At 40.5% G+C, this 21719-nt stretch overlaps 2 protein-coding genes and 2 pseudogenes across 2 annotated transcripts; 1 reads left to right on the forward strand and 3 right to left on the reverse strand.

Moving 5' to 3' along the window:
• Window positions 1–3489: 3489 nt before the first annotated feature.
• Window positions 3490–5015, reverse strand: LOC4339906 (uncharacterized; annotated as a pseudogene).
• A 1251-nt stretch (window positions 5016–6266) lies between these two features.
• Window positions 6267–8549, forward strand: LOC4339907 (uncharacterized). The gene is made up of 2 exons (XM_015786033.3): window positions 6267–6423; window positions 7150–8549. The coding sequence occupies exons 1-2, from the start codon at window positions 6365–6367 to the stop codon at window positions 8318–8320; spliced, it is 1230 nt and encodes a 409-aa protein (XP_015641519.1). The 5' UTR covers window positions 6267–6364; the 3' UTR covers window positions 8321–8549.
• Window positions 8550–8884: 335 nt separating this feature from the next.
• On the reverse strand, window positions 8885–9558 carry LOC107281371 (SKP1-like protein 5; annotated as a pseudogene).
• A 3512-nt stretch (window positions 9559–13070) lies between these two features.
• Window positions 13071–13992, reverse strand: LOC4339908 (SKP1-like protein 5). The gene has a single exon (XM_015786477.3). The coding sequence runs from the start codon at window positions 13762–13764 to the stop codon at window positions 13144–13146; it is 621 nt and encodes a 206-aa protein (XP_015641963.1). The 5' UTR covers window positions 13765–13992; the 3' UTR covers window positions 13071–13143.
• Between the last annotated feature and the right edge of the window lie 7727 nt (window positions 13993–21719).

Consider the following 21719-nt stretch of genomic DNA (forward strand, 5'->3'; position numbering starts at 1 on the left):
TGCCGTATATTTCCAGGTGTGGTGAAACCATGTGTCTTTTAAGGACTTAAGCACATCTGTTAAAGCAGTGTGCGCATGGTGTATGCCCAATACTTTGGAAATTTCTTTATTCACTGCATTCAAGCTTTTTTATAGCTGTTTTGCTAAGTGAATTTTCAATGATGTAGTCAACTTTAGATTGCTCGCATCAATTTTTACAAAGCAGTCGGTATATCACTTGGATCATGTTATTTGGGGATTCATACCGCATATGCTATATATTGATATCAAGTCACTTGGTTAACTATAATGATCAAAAACCACTCAGTTGGTTGGATTATTTATTCCCTGACTGTATGCTTGGTTTATTCAATTAACCACATAGTCGGGGCTACACCTATTAGGTGCATCTAGTCGATGCACCTGACTTTGTTTTTCAGCCCTCCACGGTCTTCTGATTCGGTAAAAGTACTCGGGAGATCATAGCGAAGATGATTGAAGCACTCGGCTTTGGAATAATCTAGTTCGTGAGAAGATTATCTTTTCGACTGCGAAGGTCTTAGGGGCTACTGTGGAGATTATGGGTACCCCATACCCACACGGCATGGTTATCCGACTAGTTATAGGAGATAACTCATATCTATGAAATATGTAACATATCATGACTTGGGTATTACGTTTCCTTGTATATTACGGAACGGTCTAAAGTCCTGGTTTGATAAGATTGTAAAGTAGATTTAGTAAACCGATACCGTATTGGTTAAGGTTTCTATCTTATAATCCTGCCCTCCATCCTATATAAGGTGGGCAGGAGGCCCTCTAGGGGGCATGAGCACATATGATCGTCAGATCTATACTACACCCGGCGGATTCAAATTCCCAAACAGGAGTAGGGTATTACCTCTCATTGAGAGGGCCTCAACTTGTCTAAATCCTTGTCTCCGTATCCATCCACTTTTAGGTCTCGTGCACTACCCCTTTTATTATTGCCGAATTCATGTTTCGACAGTTCCAGACTTACATTATATAGCTGACAATGTTATGTGACGCATGAGTTGCACAATATATATATATCTTTAGGCTAAATTGTACTATGAATGTTGTTGAGAGTTGTTTCATGATTGACTTCGTTAGCGGAACGCCTTGGCATTGCAATTTACTTTACCTTCTCTTAGCGATCAAGAAGGCGCATGATAGATAGGTTAACACTAGTTTCCAGAACCGAAAATCGGACGATCATTTAATCATGTCTTTTGCTTTAGTAATGGTTTACTAACTCACTGAAATTTTATTAGTAAACTCTTACTAACACTAACACTAATGTGTCATGTGTGAGTACATCCCTGGAATCCTGAATGAAGAAGCGTCGGCTTGCATCAACCAGTGATCTATCTATCATCTTCGTTTTGTTGTCATCAAGTTTTTAGCCATACTGCTTGTGTGATTTAACTACGGTTTATTGACTCGGCATAAATGGATTCCTCATGAAAGCATTGTTCCCTGAAAATTTGCCTTCTTTTTTATACTGGTCAGGAAGGCACGTTTATCTGCTGAGCGATATTATTTTCCAAAACCTGATAAACCTAAAAAAACTGGCGACACATTTAGCAAATCCGTTGCAAAATACTATAAATCATTAATCAGGATTCAAAATCTTTTACAAGGAATAAAAAAATCTATTGCTAATTACTCTGAATAATAATGTCTTTAACTAATAATAAATAAACAAGGAAAAGGCTATACGTATTAACATTTTCTTACTAAAACTGACGTGTCACGCTATGAGTGTACGTTGATTTTTTATAACTTTCATATAACTAAATTAAATGGTTGAGATGATTGTTAATACTCCCTCCTTCCATAAATGTTTGACACCGTTGACTTTTTTAAACATATTTGACCATTCGTCTTGTTCAAAAAATTTTGTGAAATATGTAAAACTATATATATACATAAAAGTATATTTAATAATGAATCAAATGATAGGAAAATAATTAATAATTACTTAAATTTTTTTAATAAGACGAACGGTCAAACATGTTTAAAAAAATCAACGGCGTCAAGCATTTTGGGATGGAGTAAGAAAATTATTTTGGGATGGAGAGAGTAAGAAAATTTAGTCTGTGTAGCAGTGCTAAATTAAACTAGCCTCGTAGTCACGCTTTGCGTGACTTTTAATCTGTTTAAGAACTTTTCTATATGGTCTATTAGTTTAGGTAAGCTTTGAAGAAGGCTTTGATATAATAAGTTAATTTTATTTTACAAAGTATTGATTTCCAAGTTGTACTATATGGTTATAATAAGAGAAATCACTAGAAACCTCATCTTTCTTCTCTCTTTATCCCCACTCATTTTTATCATGTGTCTAGAGGAGGTAACAGAAACCTCCGGAAATTTCCATATGTTTAGCCCATTTATGTTTTTTTTAATACATGTATCCGTTTGATCCAATGGCTATAGTTTACCCAAACCCTTTATCTGATGGCTATTATATTTGTGATGATGTGGCGCATTCTCGTGTAATATAGCTTGCTGCTTTTACTATATATACTATATAATAAGATGGTTGAGATGATTGTTAATAAGAAAATTTAGTCTGTGTAGCAGTGCTCAATAAATGAATGTATACTGTGAAAGCCGTGGAAGGGGACGTTCTCCGGCGACGGCTCCGGCGGCTTGTCCTAGTCCTTGATGAGCTCCGCCGTGCGCTGAGCATGTTCTCCACGCCCATCAAGCTGGCCTCCAGCCTGAGTATGTCCGTCTCCTCCTCGTCGCTGGACTCGCCGTCTAATACTTCCTCTTCCTTACCTTGAGCTTCGCCGGCGGCGTGCTTGGCGCAGTACTCGACCATCTCAGCGAGGGGTTTGGCGGCGGCGCAGCCGTCCTCGATCAGTTGCCGCAACAGGCTCGCCGCCCTCTCCGCCATTGATGATATCTCCCCGTCGGAGCTCATCATCTTGTTGATATCTTCTTCCGCCATTGATGACGACAACTGTCCAGCGAGCTAGCGACCGGTTTGCACGGAGAAATCAATTAATTGCATGAAACCGATCTAATCCGAGTCTAATTTCAATGCGAACTGTTGCGATGAATCCGTTTCTGAAACATGCACACGCGTGCAGTTGAGTGGATTTGATCTTTCTTTTTTTTTTGCGGGGAGTGGATTTGATCTGATCGAGAGGGGTTTATGTAAATCTTATACGTTTGGGGCATTTGCAAACTTGTCCATTGTTTTTCTTAATCTAACTTAAGACTCTGGTTTTTATGATATTTTGCAAGAATGCTATTCGAATGTAGTTTTGCAATAACAATTTAAAACTGTGGTAAATTTGTAATTGCCCCAATATGTTTATCAACCCATTACCGGAACACTAGGCTTCTTTCTGCTTCCTGAAACTCCAAAATTACAGATCAAAGTTACCAATGTGATTCCGATTCAGAAGTACATAGAAAATATCCCAGTACAAGAAAATCTATTTGTCCTGCAAGAAAATTTGGAGCAGCACCAAATCACAAGACAAAGTGCACAAGCATTACATTAGTGTTCCAAACCATTGCTGTGAAGAAGAACAAAAGTTCCAAACCCTTACAGAACGAAACATTACCTACCATCACCAGTGGAAAAGCAACAACTAGTTAACTACACTTGCATCCAGTGCAGTCACACCCTACTATCAGATGGTAATGCAGCTAATAACTGAACTACAAAACGACTGCAAGTGTTAAACTAGACATAAAGACCACCATGAGGATCTCCTAGATTTCTAGGCCAAGTTGCACAAGTCTCTGCTCTACATCACAAGGGGGCAATTTCAGAAGAAGCTAATAAGAGCAGAGCACTCGTGCGTGTGCCAATCACTGGCCGTCTCCGTCTGAATAGAACATGCTTGGATACACCCAGAAGGCCTGCAGCTGACTGTACCAGTTTCTTTTGAACACAAGGTTATCATCAGTGGTAGGATCCCACACAGCATCTGCATCATCACCCAACCCATGAAGGCTCCATGGCTGGGAGTAGTGAGCATAGTACAAGCAGTTGCTCCTCCCTCCCCAGCGCTCCGGGTTCTTGAAAGCAAACGGCGGGCTTCTCGCATCACCCCCGATAAAGAGTGCCCAGTTCTCCAGCTTCTTTACCTCCACCCATTTTGCAGGCTTGGCTGACATGTCCAGGCGGTACGGTCTGTAGTTGACTGGTGCTCCAAATGACAAAGTTATGTAGTGGTCAACAATGAGAAGCATGCCATCGCAAACCACTAGCCATGGTCTCAAATATGGACATTCACTCATGTCATCCCACCACAGGGTTTTCATCTTCTTCAGGCGAAGCTTGGGGGCCAACTGCAAAGTGTACAGCTTGTATTCAATCACGGCGATGAGCTGACCATTGAATTCCACAATCTGATCGACCCGATTAACAGGAAGCTTGAGCTCAGACCAGGAGTCACTTCCAACCGGCCAATCGAACAGAGATGACCGGTTGCTGATAAGGAGATGTGAGTTGGGTGACGTGATAGGAGCCGTCAGAGTGCCACAAAAGTAGATCTCCTCATGGTCCTTGCTGAATGGAAGACGTGGTGGTGAAACCTCAGCACCGGTGAACACATCAACAACGAGACAGTAACCACTGCGGCAGCATATGAGTTGACCATGAGAAGAGCCTGCAAAAAGCATCTTCTGCAGAGTTTCTCGAGGAATCTGGCAGCGGAGCGGGGTGTTTCGGTTGGCTAGATCAATGACCTGACATGAGCGTAGTAGCTTGTGAGGACCATTGCTGGTAGAAGGGATACAAGGGGATTTGACGCGGACATTGGGTCGGACGAGGAGTGGTGGGAGTAAGGTGCGAAAGGCAGATTTTGATGGGTATGATGAGAAGGCAGCACGCCAAGAATGGCAGGTGCCAGCAAAGGCGAGAATGTCGACGAAGGAGCCCAACAGAGGAACAATGGAGTGAAGCAGTTCTTCTTGGAACCTTTGCGCACAGACGTGGCAGGGGGCATTGAGCCAGAGGCATCAGAGATCTTGCTGGGGCTTTGCATGATGGCAGATTGCCGAACTCCCTGCAACACATAACGAATTTGATCACAAGTTAGAAGGATGAAACTGACTAATCTGGAAGCCTGCTAGAATTTCAGCTACCAAATACATGCAGAAGACATCTAAGGCTCTGTTCGAAAGAGCAGGTTGGGAACGTTTGGCTCTGGCACGAAAAACGGAACGATCCATTAGCGCGTGATTAATTAAGTATTAGCTAATTTTTTTTTCAAAAATGAAACAATATGATTTTTTTAAACAACTTTCGTATAAAAACTTTTTACAAAAAACGCATCAAAATAGTAGTTTGAAAAACGTGCGCGCGGAAATCGAGAAGGAGAGGTTGAGAACCATCACAAACGAACTGAGCCTAAATCGTCATTATACAATGGGAAAGAAGATTTCAATTCAACCAGGTGCATTTTTATGTTCAGGGAGATACAAATATACAATATCATAGAGGAAAAGGGCTAGTTTTTTTCTCTAATCGAAATGTTTTCCTGCATAGTACAGTTTTGAGCTTTTCTATGGAGCACTTCAGTACTGTGTAATCAAATAACGCGCATAAAAATGATCTGAGTGTATTTTTGCGTACTGATTCCTCTCTCCATTTGTACATCAATCAACTCATGCTTGGCTTCCAAATTTCTATTAAAAAAATCAACACCGCTCATCCAAAGAGTACTATTTTTCTATTAAAAAAATCAACCCCAAAAGTAGAAGAGGCACGTTGATTTACATGACACGATTGATAAACCCACCTAATCAACCATATCAATCTAGGGTTGTTACTTTGTTAGCAAGCACATCTAACAACAAAAATCCAGTGGAAATTCCAACCCTAGCGAACGCGCCCGTTTCTTGGTTAGGGTTGGATGACACAAGAGATCGAGAAATTTATCAAGAAAAAAAAAAGAGGAACAGGGTTTAGGCGCGAGAAGGCGGGAGGGTAGAGAGAGCGCAGACCTTGTGGAGGAGGTCCGATCTCCGGCGACGGGGAGGACGACGATGCCGCCGGCGACCTCTCCGGCGATGTCGGTTTGCCCTCTCTCTCCCCTTCTCCTGCTCGTCTTATGGCCTTCAACGTGGGCCAGTTTGGTCTCTCCATGTGGGCCGAAAATTATGGGCCCAACTCAATATTTGGGCCGGACTGCGAAGTTCTACGGGCCTGCGGATTATTTGGGCCTCCCATGGGCCATGGATCATGGCCTCGCCGACGCATCCATATCCGCCGCTTCTTCGCTTCGCCTCGCCTCGGAGGCTCGGACGCGCCGCCGCCGGTTGCCCGGTCTCCTCGCCGGCCGGCGGATCCGGTGAAGCTACGGATTAGTGAGTGGTAGGAGCAGCAGCGGCCATGGACGGGAGCCGCCAGGAGATGCCGCCGCCAACGGAGCTGAGCGCTCTCGGCCACAGGTAATTTGGTTTCCGTTCTTGCTTCAATTTTGCTTAGTTTTGTAGATTTCTAGTTGATTATAGGTATATAGTTCCAAGAAGTTTATGGTACCTGACATTCTTGTATGGTAGCATTTGACACTGAATCACTGATGGCTGAAGCTGCGTTGGCTGCCAAAGGAACCAACCAGATCTATTAATAAATTATTAATCAAATGCACTATCTTTTTTCCAGATAAATAGGGTGTATTGCCGCATATTCATACTGTCAAAATAAACATTTTCATTAATTTTGGGAGGGTGGAATACGAAGTACCATTTTGTCTTATTTTGAAGGGAAGGGAGGAAAAAAACAAAAATAGGTTTGGCACAATATAAACAGATTATTACAATTGTGGTATTGTTCAAGATATCAAAGCTGTAGGTGGTTCTGGCGTATATTGTTTTGGTTGGCATCTAGGACGTTGATGCACATCTTATTCTGGGAATCGTTAGTTCGTTACAGACTTACAGTTCAATGAAATGGTCAGTTTTATTTGCCTCAATGTGTCATAACTCATAAGGGTCACTGTAATGACTCAAGAAGCTGTAGGTGAAGTTACTGCTTTATATTGCTTCACTGAAACAACACAGTTGGATCAATATCACTCCACTCTATCTCTCAATCTTTACTAGTAGGAAGTAGTAATTTTATCTTCGAATGTTTTCTCTGCTCCAGTAATCTCTGAATTTTTCTTTGTTTGACAGGGAAGTTGCTGCTGCAGAAAGGCCCTTTAAGAAAACCTGCCACTCATCAGTGCCTACATCTTCTACCTTGTGTGAACCCCATGTTTGGCCAGGTCTCCTGGAAAGCCTCCTTCACCAAATCATTGCTTTGCTTAGCTCATTCCAGGACTTGCTTGCTTTTAGTGCCACCTGCCACTCTTGGCGAGCTGCGCTATCTTCCTTTCCATCCGTATATACTTTCAACTTCCCACCTCTCTGCCTCAAACTAAATACACCTAATATCCGTCCCCTTCGCGTCCTTTTGAAGGACAATCTTTTATCTTACTGCAAATGGCAGCTTGATGATCCATCCAAGAGAAACATATCCCTTCGTTGTTCAGCTCCGCCAGATGCTCCAAATCGCATGCGCTATTTGGGCTGCTCATATGGATATCTCATCTTCTCCTATCATGAGAAGAACTGCCTCTTTGTTGATGCTTACACTAGCACTAAGCTGAAGTCTCCCAAACTCAACTTCATGGGCGACAGGGATATCTACTACGGCATCCTTACGGCTCCACTTAATTCACCCAACTCACATCTGATACTTTGTTCGAGGTCTTCCATATTCTATTGGCAGGTTGGAACAAACTCTTGGACAAAGCACGGTTATGGCGGTGAGCACATTCTTCAGATTGTGCTCTTCAAAGGTGAGATTTTTGCGATGGATGTTCTTGGCAGGCTTCACACCATGCAATTTGCACCTGAGCTCAGCATACAGGAAGTAGCGGTTCTGCGACGAGAAGAAATGGTTACAGGCCCACGTTCTGGGCCATGGCTGGTGGCCTGTGGTGAAATGCTTCTCATGGTTGATTTGTCAACAGACCGCGACCAATTGCCTCGCACCTTTCAAGTCTTTCGTCTTGAGTTTTCTGCTGAAACAGTTGAGTGTGTGAAGATGGAAAGGTTGGAAAATCAGGCTCTCTTTGTCAACCTTGATGGGAGGGACCCTACATTCTCTTGCACGAGCCCTGAAAGATGGGGCGGAAAGAGTAACTGGATTTATGTTGCGAAACCATCTGGAGATTCTGGTGAACCTTGGACTGCGGTCGAGCTCGGTCAGCCAGTTCCTAGTAGAATAGACCGCGTCCCAGACTTTCAAGTAGACAACATGTGGGTGGTACCCAGTTTGATTTATGATGTCAACCAATGATGTTCTCATCAAGTTTTAGCCAGCGTTGCACAAGCCATATCCGTACTTGCTAGTGTGATTTAATGGTTTCTTGACCTGTGGCATATGTATGGATTCTTGTAAGAGTACACTGAAGTTGTATCTGTAGTATGAGAAATGCAGGTTCTTGCATGTACTGTGCAGGGTTGGTCTATGTTCTGTGACCATGTGAATGCTGCCTTAATATTATATTATCGTTGGTTAATGGTTATGTTGTGTGACGCCGGAGGGATGTCGCTGAGAGTTGTTTCATGAATGATTATGCCCTTTTTCTTTTACATACTGATCAAGGATCATGTCCATAAAATTTCTCCTGATGTTGCTACACCAGCCTGCTGAGTGCAGTGTACTGAAACATATGTTCCCTGCATTACTGAAGCATCATATATATGCAACCAAGACGATTAATTAAGGTGAATTAGATTGTTTATGATTGTTCTCTGGGGAATAATGGCCATGTCTCAGATATCTTGGCGCCAAAACATGCACATGTTAAATTGAACAATATTGCAAAAATGTAACTAATCAAATCGATTAGGACTCGAGAACATTTCAATTACAAAAGATACTACCAATAATTAAGCAAAAGCATAAACAAAAAAAATCTATTATTACTAATTATTATTACTACGCCTAACAAATTATTATGATTTACTGTAAGGCCCACGCGTTCTCCTTGATGATCTCCTCCTCCTCCGGCGTGAAGTCGTTGGCGATCTTGAAGGTGTCCCTGATCTCCTCCGGCGACTTGCCCCTGATCAGCTCCGCCGTTCGCTGGACGGCCAGCTCCAGGACACCCTCCACGCCCATCAAGTTCCCCGCCATCAGCAGGTGGTACAGCGTGTCCGTGTCCACGTCGATCAACTCCTCGTCGAACCTCTTCAGCTCCGCCGCCGCCGTGCTGCGGCCTTCGACGGCGGCGTGCTTGGTGCAGTACTCGATGATCTTGGAGAGGGATGCCGGCGCCGCCGTCGGCGCAGCCGTCCTCGATCATGTGGAGGAGAGTATCCGCGACATGCTCGCCGCCGCCTCCGTCATCTCGAAGGTCTCCCCGTCGGAGCTCATCACCTTGATCATCTTCTTCTTCTTCTTCTCTTCTGCCGCCGCCATAGATGACATTAACTGTCAAGCAAGCTAGCAACCGATTTGCACGGAGAAATTGTTCGAAAGTCCTACTGAGCTATTGATCGCTAGCGGCGATCGTTTTTTTTTTCTTTTCCTCTTTTATTAAGTTTATACACCTAAATTTTACACATCTAAAGTTTGTATAGCGAATATTTATAAGTCAAAAGTTTATATATCCAATTAAAATTTGAATTTGAATTCAATATTTTTATATATAATATTTCTATACATAAATTTTTCTAACTTTATTTTTTTAAAAAAATTTATGGTGTAGTAGAAAGAGAAGAAGGGGAGGCGAGCTCGCCGCCCCAACCGCCGAGCGCTGCCGCCGCCGCAGCTGACTCGACGCCACTCCGCCCCAACCGCCGAGCGCCACCACCCCGCCGAGTGCCGGCGGCGCCACTGTGCGCCCCCGCCGCCCCAACTCGACGGCCCCACTGCACGATCTGTGGCGCTGTGGCTACACAAACATCACTGTGTTAGTAGCTTTGCATGCATCGCTAGATGCTACCATGCCGATGAATCTTGTCACTCACTCACCATGCTGCTGCTAAAGCTAAAAAGCTTAGCTAGCTATGGAACATGGAAAACATGGCATGTTCTTGTGAAGGATTACTACGTTTCCATGCCATGTGCTGCCTAATAGCTGGGGCGGCTGGAGGTGCTGCCGCACAGTGCCGGCGGGGGTGGTGGGGCGGCGCTCGGTGGTGGCGCAGGGCAGCGGGTCGGTGGTGACGCGACGCCGAAGAAGCGCGTGGCGGCGGCGGTGGCGCTACGCCTGGAGGGAGCGAATCGATCCAGACCCAGAGTATCTTTCTTTGATCTGACAGGTGGGCCCAGGGGTAAAAATGTCCACAAATCTTGAAAATATATACAAATAAAATTAAGAAAAGAAAATTACAGTAAAGATAGATAAAAAGATAGATAAAAGTGGTACCAAATAAACTAATTAGCAGTCCTAATGACATATTATAAAGGGCATACGGATTGGGTGGTAAAAAAATTGAGGCACGCGAATTTGATGGTAAATAGTCTAAATTCTCGAGGGGATCGATCGCCCATTAGCCGTCCCCGAAATTGTTATTGAAGAAGCTGATCGATCGATCGATCTCAGACCTGGATTAATTGCCAATGATCAGTAGGTGATCTGTGCTTATCTATTTATTTGCATGAATTGAATCGAATCGAATCCGAGTCTAATATCTCAACTGCTATTCCGAAACGATTGCTTTGCTTGTTAAATCGAAACGGAATCCAAATGTACGTTAAGATGAATTCGTTTCCTTGTGTAAATTCGAAGAGAAGAATGGGTGTTTCTTCATAAATCTGGATCGCTTATCACCTTGTTAATTTGTTACCGACTCAACTGCGACCGTCAGATGAGAGGCGTGCGGTTCGGATTGGAGCGCAAAGAACTGAAGAAAAAAATCTACCCTCTTCTCGGCCGCCTTATTATTTATCCAAAAATGCTAATCTCTGATACATTCGGTTGGTGAAGAGGGCCAGATTATTTAATTTCTTTATCTAAAATGCTTAATATCTGATCAAACTTCCACACGCGCCAGGGAAGATCTTCTTGGGGTTTATAATGTTGGAAATATCTTTCAGTAAATTACCATTCAATTTAATCCAATAATAAATAATGTATAAACCATGATGATTATAACATAGACCATTGGCAAATTGCTCTTGATACTAATAGAGATAAACAAAATAGACATACAACAGTTGTAAACCATAGAAACAAGCATGTCCAGCTCATTTCCCCCATAAAAATAGAATCATCAGACAAGAACAGAATAAAATAGCACATAGTGATACAGCTTTAGTTGCGGAACAGAAGCACAGTTGCCAGAAGCAAAAAAACATTTGCATTTTTGTCAGCGTAGTGAAAGAAAGGCAGCGACTTATATGGATATTTATTACTGAAGCATAATAATGCCTTATAATGGAACCAAGACGATTTATTAGAACTGAATTCCCTCTAGTAGTTCCTACAGAGACAATTAAGTGTATTAGATTTTTTTTCCTTATACTCCCTCCGTTTCGAAATGTTTGACGCCGTTGACTTTTTAAGCACATGTTTTATCGTTCGTCTTATTAAAAAATTTAAGTAATTATTAATTCTTTTCCTATCATTTGATTTATTGCTAAATATATTTTTATGTAGGCATATAATTTTACATATTTCACAAAAGTTTTTGAATAAGACGAACGGTCAAATATGTGTTAAAAAGTCAACAATGTCAAATATTTCAAAACGGAGGGAGTATATGTGATTGTTCTATGGGGGATATATAATGGCCATATATTGATATCTTGGCGCCAAAAACATCAAGAGCTACATTTCCCATCGGATACGGGTAGTGGTGTTCCCACGTTCGATTACCCGGGGTCACATGACTCCGAATAATTTATTCAATCCTAACTAAAATAATTTATTCGATCGGCACCGTAAAATATCGATACGAAGGCGAAGAAGCTGTCCGATCTCTATAACCTATGTTAATTTGGTGATTGATTGCCGATCAGATGCTACGTGCGCATCCTTTTTTTTCCATGAATTCAATCGAATATCGAGTCTAAGTACATTGCAAATACAAATTAGGACAAGGTAATTAAGCAATGGCAATGCATGCGAGTGATAAATTGCACAAAATCAATTACTAATTACTTCTGAATAATAACTACTAACTCCATCCCAAAATACTTGTCCCTTTAAGTTTTTTTTTAACTTTTGATGATTCGTCTTATTCAAAAAATTATAGAATTATTATCTATTTTATTTGTGATTTTCTTTATTATCAAAAGCACTTTAAGTATGGCTTATTTTTTTTATATATTTGCACCAATTTTTCAAATAAGACAAATGGTCAAATGTCGCAAGAAAAAAGTCAAAGCGACCATTATTTTGGGACGGAGGTATTAACTCTACTATAGTTTGTGAATTGTATGATGTACTGCCTTCATCCTAAAATATAATAATGTTGGCTATAAATTTGAACAAATACATGTCTAAATTCATAATTATAAATATTTATATTTTAGGATGAAGAGTGTAGTAATACGTAGTTAGTAAGTACTACTAAAAGGCAGGGTTCAATCTTTTGTTTTCGGCGTTTCTAGCAAAGGGTGTCTATATACCGAAATTTCCAAAAGTTCGAACAAAATTTGGTCAAATTTGAATAAAATATTACCAAATCTCTACTATTATAAAAATTGAAAATGTTTTTGCCAATATTTTAGTACGTCATCCGTGTTTGAGTCGGTTTTCAAATTCGTTCACTTTTGAAAATACATATTTGTGTTTGAGTCGGATTTTAAACTTGTTTGCTTTTGAAAATATAAAAGGAGTCGTATAAGAAATATTTTTTAAAAAAATTTACATACTAACTTGAGATTAATGTCAGACTCCTAATGATTAATGTCAGACTCCTAATTACAGCTCATGATTTTCTAAAAAAAATATCCAAGCGAATTTCCACAGTGAATTTCACGCTAGCCAAACCATAACAATAATAAGATTAAAATATCATTCACCTGTTGTAACGCACGGACATCTTTTTTAGTACATAAAGAGAAAGAAAAAAAATTAAAATTTCGGCCGAAATAATATCATATCGGAGGGGTCCCCTCCGATAAAACTGGAATTTCGTTCCACAATTTTAAACCCTGATAGCCTAGAAGGCCCATTCATACTCCTTGCGGATCTGCTCCTCCTCCTCCGGCGTGTGGTCGTTCTTGATCCCGAACATCTCCCTGATCTGCTCCGGCGACTTGCCCTTGATCAGCTCCGCCGTGCGCTGCGCCGCCAGGCTGAGAAGGCCCTCCACGCCCATGAAGTTGGCCGCCATGATCAGGTCGTACAGCATGTCGATGCCCACCTCCATGAACTCCACGTCGAACTTCTTCAGCTCCTCCTTCGCCTTGCGGCTGCTGCTGCTACCTTCGGCGGCGGCGATGGCGTGCTTGGTGCAGTACTCGATGACCTTGGCGAGGGCGCTGCCGGCGACGTTGGGGAGAGTGATCCCGGCGCCGCCGTCGCCGGTGCAGCCGTCCTCGATCATGTGGAGGAGTATCCGCGACATGCTCGCCGCCGCCTCCGTCATCTCGAAGGCCTCCCCGTCGGAGCTGATCACCTTGATCATCTTCTTGTTCTTCTCTTCTGCCGCCGCCGCCATTGATGATGTCACGCGAGCTGATAGATGTCTAAATTGATCGACGGCGAATTCTGAAGCTGATCGATCTCTGAGACGACCCACGTTTGGTGATTGATTGCCGATCAGGTGCCATGAGCTCATATATTTATTGCATGATGAATTGAATTGAATCCGGATCTAATTTGAACTGTTATTCCGAACCGATTGCTTCCTTGTTAATTCGAAACGGAATCCAACTGTTAAGTTGAATTCGTTTCTTAAACTTTGCGTGCAGTTCAGTGGAGGTTTCCTTATGTAAATTCGAACGGGAACAGGGGTGTTTATGCATAAATCCACTATCAAACCGGGAGTTGGTCTATTTTTTTAAAAGTCCCTACAATTATCTCCTATTGTATTGTTTAGTCGCGCAAGGGGAACCCCCGCCTTCTTGGATCTCCGGCGACGAGCAGCCTCCGTCGCTGCCTTCTCCGGCCATGTCTGCATATGCATCCTGCATCCACGATGACGTAAGCCGGCCACCTGATCGAGCAGTATGACGAATGCAGATGTGCAGTGGAAAAATATATTTCTGACGAGCATATGACATTCAGGTGTGTGTTCATCAGTGGGTATTCCTTTTTTTAATTTCGACAGATTTGAAATTCAGGCACTCAGGTACCTACCTATCTCGTGAGATACAGTTATCGAATTTAATTTCCACGGGCCATGATATTGTTTATGCATGCAGTTTGGGTTAGGGATTATTTTGTTGATATTTTTAGTCTCGATTTCACTATTAGTTATCTCCAACTCTACATGCTCCTTCTGAATTATCATATGGCCTAAATAAAATTCATGACTTATGCATCTCTGATCAAATTTTCAGACGCATTAGGGAAGAATATATACGCTAGGAGATCTTCTCTGGGGGTTTATGCTATCTATGGGTCATCAGTTCACATATCTGAAACCCATTTCCAGTGAAAATTCTTGCAATGGTATGTCACACTGATCATGTATATAAATGCAGAATGTATAGGTGCTCTGCTGCTCCTTGTACTTATCTGAGCTTCAGTTGTTTTACAATTTAGATTACAAGAGAAAAGATTGTCTAGTAAAAGATTTCTTATTGAAATTTACAAGACAAATCGTTGGCAGCAGAGTAGACCACTGGTGCAGCCTAGCCAGTTTCTGGTTATTCCATCTGGGCTATTTGGCTACATGGGCTGGGCCTAAAGCTCATATGTGTTGGTTATGTTGGGCTGGGCCAAAAGATCTATGTTTGTAGCATCTGTAGTTATCAGGCTTCAAGTAGCAGACAATTCTCCTGTCCTGTGTCCATCCTCTCACTTTCAGCTTCTTTTTTAAAATAAAAAAAATCACAAACAAATCACTGAGCACTTGTGCTAGTCTTCTAAATTAACCCACTATGATGGCTGTCCTGTCCTTTTTATTGGCAGTAATCAATAGTACATGCATATCCACTCTACAATAGACAAGTTCGTCTCTTTTACTAACTATTTTTAATCTCACCATCCAGACAGCTTCATAAAGCTAATCATTTGATGTTCACCACCTGTTCTTGCAAGCCCAACTAAAATTTGCTACAGTATTACCTGTAACCAACATGACCTCAAAATGATGGTTCACTATCAATGTTTACAGTTCATGTGGACAAAAAAATCTCACTGAGAGAAAAAAAGGTATTCTTGCAGCCAAACATGTGTGGTTTCTCAGACCAACCACATGCCTAGTTCATCAGCAAGATTTTTTTCGAAGGCATGCTTTTAAAAAAGATCACTCCAATTATACATCCAAAGTAAAATGTACTCCGTAAGAATCTACAACTCTTATCTTCTTTTACATGTAGATGTGATCACTTTGATCCCTTTTTTGGGTCAAAAATGGCTTGATGCTCACCTAGTTGCCAATATGGAAAACCAAACGGCACACCTAGCCGGCCAGTTGCTGTTTAACAATGACTGGAATAAAGCTCATCAGCATCATCTTTTGTCCTCTCTTTTTTTTTTACCTTTTAATTTCTCTCCAGCATGCCCCATCATTTGGAGCCCTGTGAGGCCTCAACATCTTGATGATGTTGCAACATTTGCATCAAGTGAGAAAAAAAAAAGAGAAATGACAAACAGGGCAAGTGTTCATATGGAACAAGACTAGACTTGAGACTTTGAAGATAACCTTGTGGCCTTCTTTGGCTTTGGTGTGCCAAGAAATCAACACTGGCCCAGCGGTTGTACTTCCAGACCCAGCCAGCTGAATGTGACCATCAGATGCAGCTTCTATGTCGTCATGAGTTGGACAAGTTTTGATTTTTTTCATGGAAAAGATTGAGAGTATTGACCAAATTGTATGTAGATATGTACGCCGGGTCCAAATTCAAGTCTAGCCTGCACCCGGATTTTTCATCGTATTTGACTACCACTAGATGGAAATGGAGGGTGCCGCTTTTATGTTTTGGGGTCAACCGGTTCTAGAACTGAATTAAATATTATGTGACAAGGTTTGGAGATACCATGTACGAAAAGAGTATGGGTAACTAAATGGTTTGTCGTCTTGCAGGAGCTATTTTTTTCGATTACATGGAAGACGCATCATGCAAGGGCCTTTTTATGGTTCTTGTGAGTGTGCACTCAGATGGTAAGTAAGATCAGTGAATCCCAAAAACCCTGGCTACCTTCAAATTGATAACATGGAAAAAGTACAGATCATAATGAACAAAATATATAGGTGAAATCCAGTAAGAAAAACACACACACATATTCCTAAATGACAAGTTGACAACACGACAGGGAGATCGCTGTTGTGTCAAAAAGAGAGAGTTGAACGGTGGTGAAAAAAAAAGAGAGAAAGAAAATGATATATTTGCAGTGAGAATCGTGGTCTCTGAGTCTCCACACATGCACACACAAGAGTAGACTTTGCATCGCTCACAGGAAAACCGAAAATGATGTGAGGAGGAGCAGATGAGACGGATTGGAGTTTGGAAGATGCGAAAGGATCACATAATTTCATACCTAGACGTTTAAAAGACTTTTATGTGCACTTGTCACCTCAACTTTAATTTTCTTTCTTTTTCTCTTTTCTTATCTAGATTGCAGAGAGATGGCTGGCTGCTGCTTACATAATCTATTTTGGCTGAAATAAATGGATTTGTTGCCATGTCCTTTTTTTTCTTCATGATACCTGCACTTCTAGATGGAAGATGTCATGTGTAAGTTCTCTTACTGTTCACACTGAAAGCTACTGCATGAGAAAGTTTTTTTTGTAACCTCCAATCACCTTCAAAATAATAATCATGTCGCACATAGGAAAAGTTTATAAACTATTGTCCTACAACAACTATAGTTTGGACAGAAAAAAAGTACGTTTTTTTTTAATTTTTGCAAAACCCATCAAAGGATTGCTAGGCATTAATTTGAGCTAATACAAGTTAGTAGAACAGTAAAATAAATGAAGATATGTTAATCATTTCTACAGTACCTCTGAATTCTTAGGACATACTCATGTTGCTGTTTACTGCTCCTACACCAACTTTGGCACTAAAAGGAAGAAGGATTAGGGATTAGGAATTCGTGGCCTGGTGTGATGTCAACCAATATGTCTAACATTATCCAGCCATTGTTGGCTGTCATGGGTACACAAATCTTATGCATCAAGTGACAACAGATTTCAGTTAGTGCTCAGGATAGGTGTCCTATGTGACTTCAAATCTAGGCTTTTTGGGCACTTTGCATTCACATGACTTGTTCTTGACTCCACACCTGAAAGTTGAAACCACCACAATCTAATTCAACAGTTAATCTGATTTTTTTTTACAAAAACAATATAATAGTTTGTATGGACAAATCTGAATATCATCCTGGTCTTCAGAGATTTGCAGGGTCGCCCCAATTTCAGCGACAGGTAAACGCTGGAGGATTGAGGAATGAGTTCATCTTCCTCCTTCACCTTTTGTGCTGGTTTTTGTTTCTTTTTTCCGCCGTTCAAAAAGAGTTGGCGCGCTCGCTTTGACTGTTCTGTCCTTTAATTTGCTTTCTTGTTTCTTATTTTCTTTTGTTCGTGTTGGTGATGACTTTGCAGTACTAGTATCAGTTTAGTTTGGATTGATTAATCAAAAGGACATCATAAAGCAATCTGAGCATGGCTGGCCTTTTGAATCAGAGCAGCTCTAGAACTTTTGCTCTCAAGGTCAGGTGTGAGCTTACTTGTTAAAACTGTCCTTAACCAATTGTATTATTATTATCACTTACTTTTTTTTTCTTACCCTCTGAAATCTGACCATGATCTGAAACTATCTTTTTTAGATAATAATATCATGATCTGAAACTGTTGGCCAGAGCATTGACAAACAGGAGAATTTGGCCTCAGCTGATGCTGCTGCTGATCAACTGAAACTTGTTCTTAAACTACAATTCTGAACTGAACCTGATGCAGGAAGGAATCTTGCCGGCTCAAGTTTCGTCATTCTTCCTGAAAGAAACAACAAAGCAAGCAGGGCTTAATGCAGATAAGAGAACACGCAGGCTTTGGTTGGGTTAGAGGCATCTTGATTAGTTATAATCTGATGTATGAATGACTCCAAAACATCAGTTTGTTGTCTAGTGCAGAAATTGCGCTGGTCAACTCCTTAATTTCATATCTTTACCTTCCAACCGGCGATCAGAGAACGGCTATTATCAACTTGCATTAGTTAACACTGACTAGTAATAACCTATGGTGATTAAGCTTGTAAACAAGAATGCAATGGAGTAAAGTAATGAGGATGGCAGGTGAAGAAGAGAAGAGGCCAGAGGGATGGATTAAGCAAGAAAAGACGAGGTGATTGAATGATTAAAACAAGAAGAAGACAGGCAATTGCCGGCATGTAGTTCAGTGTTGTTGCCTGCAACGGTAGCTTTTCCCGCCTTTTAAGCGACGTTTACTGCTACTACAGCTCACTCTACAGTATTAGTATCTATACGTGAGTGACCTGTGGTAAATTCAGCGTAACGGCTATAACAAGCAATAGCAGATAAAACGGTAAAAGGACAATTGCTTGTTATAGAAAGCCGGATACGAAGTGTCTGATCGGTTGAGCACTTAAGCAGTTAAGCTAGGCTGGTATGTCATAGAAAAACAAACAAAGATATTAAAAATAATTTATAGATAAAGCTTTTATATTTATATTCGTGGTTTAAAAGTCAATGCTAAAAAAATAAACTACGGTGAAATACAATAAATCAAAATTAAGTTTAAAAATTCTTTGGTCACTTTGATTTTAGAAGGCAATGCCATTAAATTCAAATACATTTTAGAAATTGACATCATCAAAAGATCTTTATTTCTGAAGGCGTTGTTCCAAAGTATAGCATATAATCCCGATATTCTCTTCATGATTGTAATAGAGCAAAATATCGCTAGACAACATGACATGTTCATGTTACCTACTACGGTTTTTCATCTTTCTTTCACTTTTATTTTTACTGCATGTGTGCATCCTTGATGAGTTGATGTAAAGGTGTAGGATGTTTTTATTGACTAATGAAACAATCCATTATCTATAAGAAAATGATTTATGTACATCTCAATTTAAGTCATGGTTATAAATACTTAATCCCACCATATTAATATAAGTGCAACCTTGTATATTACTGCTCTGTTAAAAAAAAAAACCTAATCCTATAGTCCGTTGTATATTAATATTGGAATGTGGGGGAGTAGTACGTTTTTAGGCATCGACGTGAAGTACGGATTATGTACTTCGGAGTGTTAGACGGGCGGTTTGATGGAGTGATGTAGAAACAGGAGAAAAACGTTTGGGACGGGATAGCAAAGCGTAGGGCAAGTGCCAGCGTGGAGGTCAAAGTCAAAGAGACTTTGCTTGAATAGCCGTGCTGGCAACGGTATGAAAGAAGAGCTCCCCTTGTCTGTTTCTTCTCAACTTGCAAGAAAATTCTTACAGTAAAGACTGCACAAGTGAAGAGGATGGCACAAGTGAAGTGCAGGAGATGACACTGGGGCCCTGCACCTGCACTGCACATGTGCAATCATCATACTACATGCTCTCCTTCTCCCTCTTTCTCTTTCTGAATTTCTTCTAATTTCTCTGTTTCATAGTAACAATTCTCAAAATTTAACTTATCATTGTTTTAGTTCGACTACTCTTGTTTTATAAATAAATCTACAAGTAATATTAGTAAAGTATGTTACACGGTAAATTTAAATATATTAGTCCCATCCAACTTGATCGAACGGTTTAAAAGATATCAGTGGTCAATTAAACCATTTGTTTGTTAGTTAGTTAGTTAATATTGCCAAGCACTATTATGAAATGGAGTCAGTAGAAAAAAACACTACTCCATTGGAAAATAACTCATGGCCATTTTATTCTTTTTTTCAAAGAAAATAATAAAGAACTTAGGGTGATATTTTAAAAACAAGAATACTCCATTCTTGAGGTGATGAGAGGAAAACAAGCAATGGTGTGCAACCCACAGAAATCATGGGTTACCTACTACTGGCCACTGGCAGGGCCAGGGCAGGCACATTAGGAAACAGGGGCTCATCATCATGCCCAACCCATGCTGCTTGCCTCCCTGTCTCCCTGCCTCTAAATATGTCATGCCAACACCACATAAATATCTACTCCTTGAGTAGGTTAACCAACCTTACCATCATAAACTAGTATAATTATTCTCAACTCAACAAGTGGTCCATCAACACATGGCTAACCATGTTTCTTCTGTAAAGCTAATGCTTGACTACTTTGTTTTAAGTTGAAGTGACAATTAATATGAGTTTTAGTCCAAGGCTTTGTTTGGAACTTAGAAATTTTCAAGCATGATTTCAGCTTCGAATAATACAAATTCTTTGTATATATCTTTACTTTACTTGTAGTTAGTACATATGTAGCCGGGTGTATATATGTAAAAAGATTAAATTCAAATTCTATTTTCAAAAAAAAAACAAATCCTGATAATAGGGGGGAAGATCAACTTGCCTCCCTGGCTTATAGTTTAGTCTTTGCCATCAATAATTGTTTTATTGGGTAGGAAAAAGTCACAGTTATGGACCCCCAAAATCACAATTAATCTTCTCTAATACGCCCCCATAAACTTTGCTCTTCACGCATCCAAAGTCTACCACTAAATAAAATTATAAAAATGCATGGATGATTTCATGGCCACTCAAGCATCTAGAGCTTGCACAATAGTCCACTTTATTGATGGCTTTTGGACTATGGAATTGGCACAAATTGTCAAATAGAGTATTTTCATAAGCAACTTTTGGACTATATATGAACTCCCATAAATCATAGTGTACTTTTTTTTCTAAATTCTCCAAATGATCTGTCCAAATAGTAATTAATTAACCGAGTTGACCATCACACCCTTCATGCGCAATGAGAATAATGAAGTCATTAGTAGTAGTACTGGTAGTATATTAATGCAGCCGACGAGACTAATTACTCATGACCCGATGTGTACGTCGAGACGGCTTGATATGGACGGCTCCGTAAACCTCATTGTACGTATGCTTCTTGACCTAATCACCATTATTTAAATTTTTCTCTTTTTTTGTTGTTGTTTTTATTGTTAATTCTGCCGTAGATGGACTGCAACTTGAGCTAAATTGCAGTCCCATTTGGTTGTTGATTTGGATAAGTCGTCTCCTGGTTTGTGATGTGTTTCTGCTGTTGATGTCTTGATGAGGTGAGAGATTCTTTGAGCAGGTACATTTTCTTTAATTGCAAGAGGTAGAAGAACACAACACAAAAACAAACTCTTTTATGATTTTAGAGAAAAAATAATACAAACTATTTAATGTACAAAGCTGATTTCATCCCAACAAACTCTGAAAGAGAAATTAAGGCTTCATTTTGCCATGAGGTTGTTCTCTTAAACCCTTCATTAACCTGTCATGCAAAGGGGATGTGTCAGGTGATCATCATTCGTAATGCACATAGAAAAAATTATCCAGAGCTTTTAAGTAAGAACTAGTAACTGCTTGTGTTCAACTATTTGTGCTGATGTTTACACTAAACAAATGGTTGGAAGTACAATGTTTTGTGCAATGATCAGCTGATAAAGTCAGAAGGATTACATCACATTTGTCTGGAA

The sequence above is a fragment of the Oryza sativa genome, chromosome 6 (assembly GCF_034140825.1).
Source record: "Oryza sativa Japonica Group chromosome 6, ASM3414082v1".
Lineage (NCBI taxonomy): Eukaryota > Viridiplantae > Streptophyta > Magnoliopsida > Poales > Poaceae > Oryza > Oryza sativa.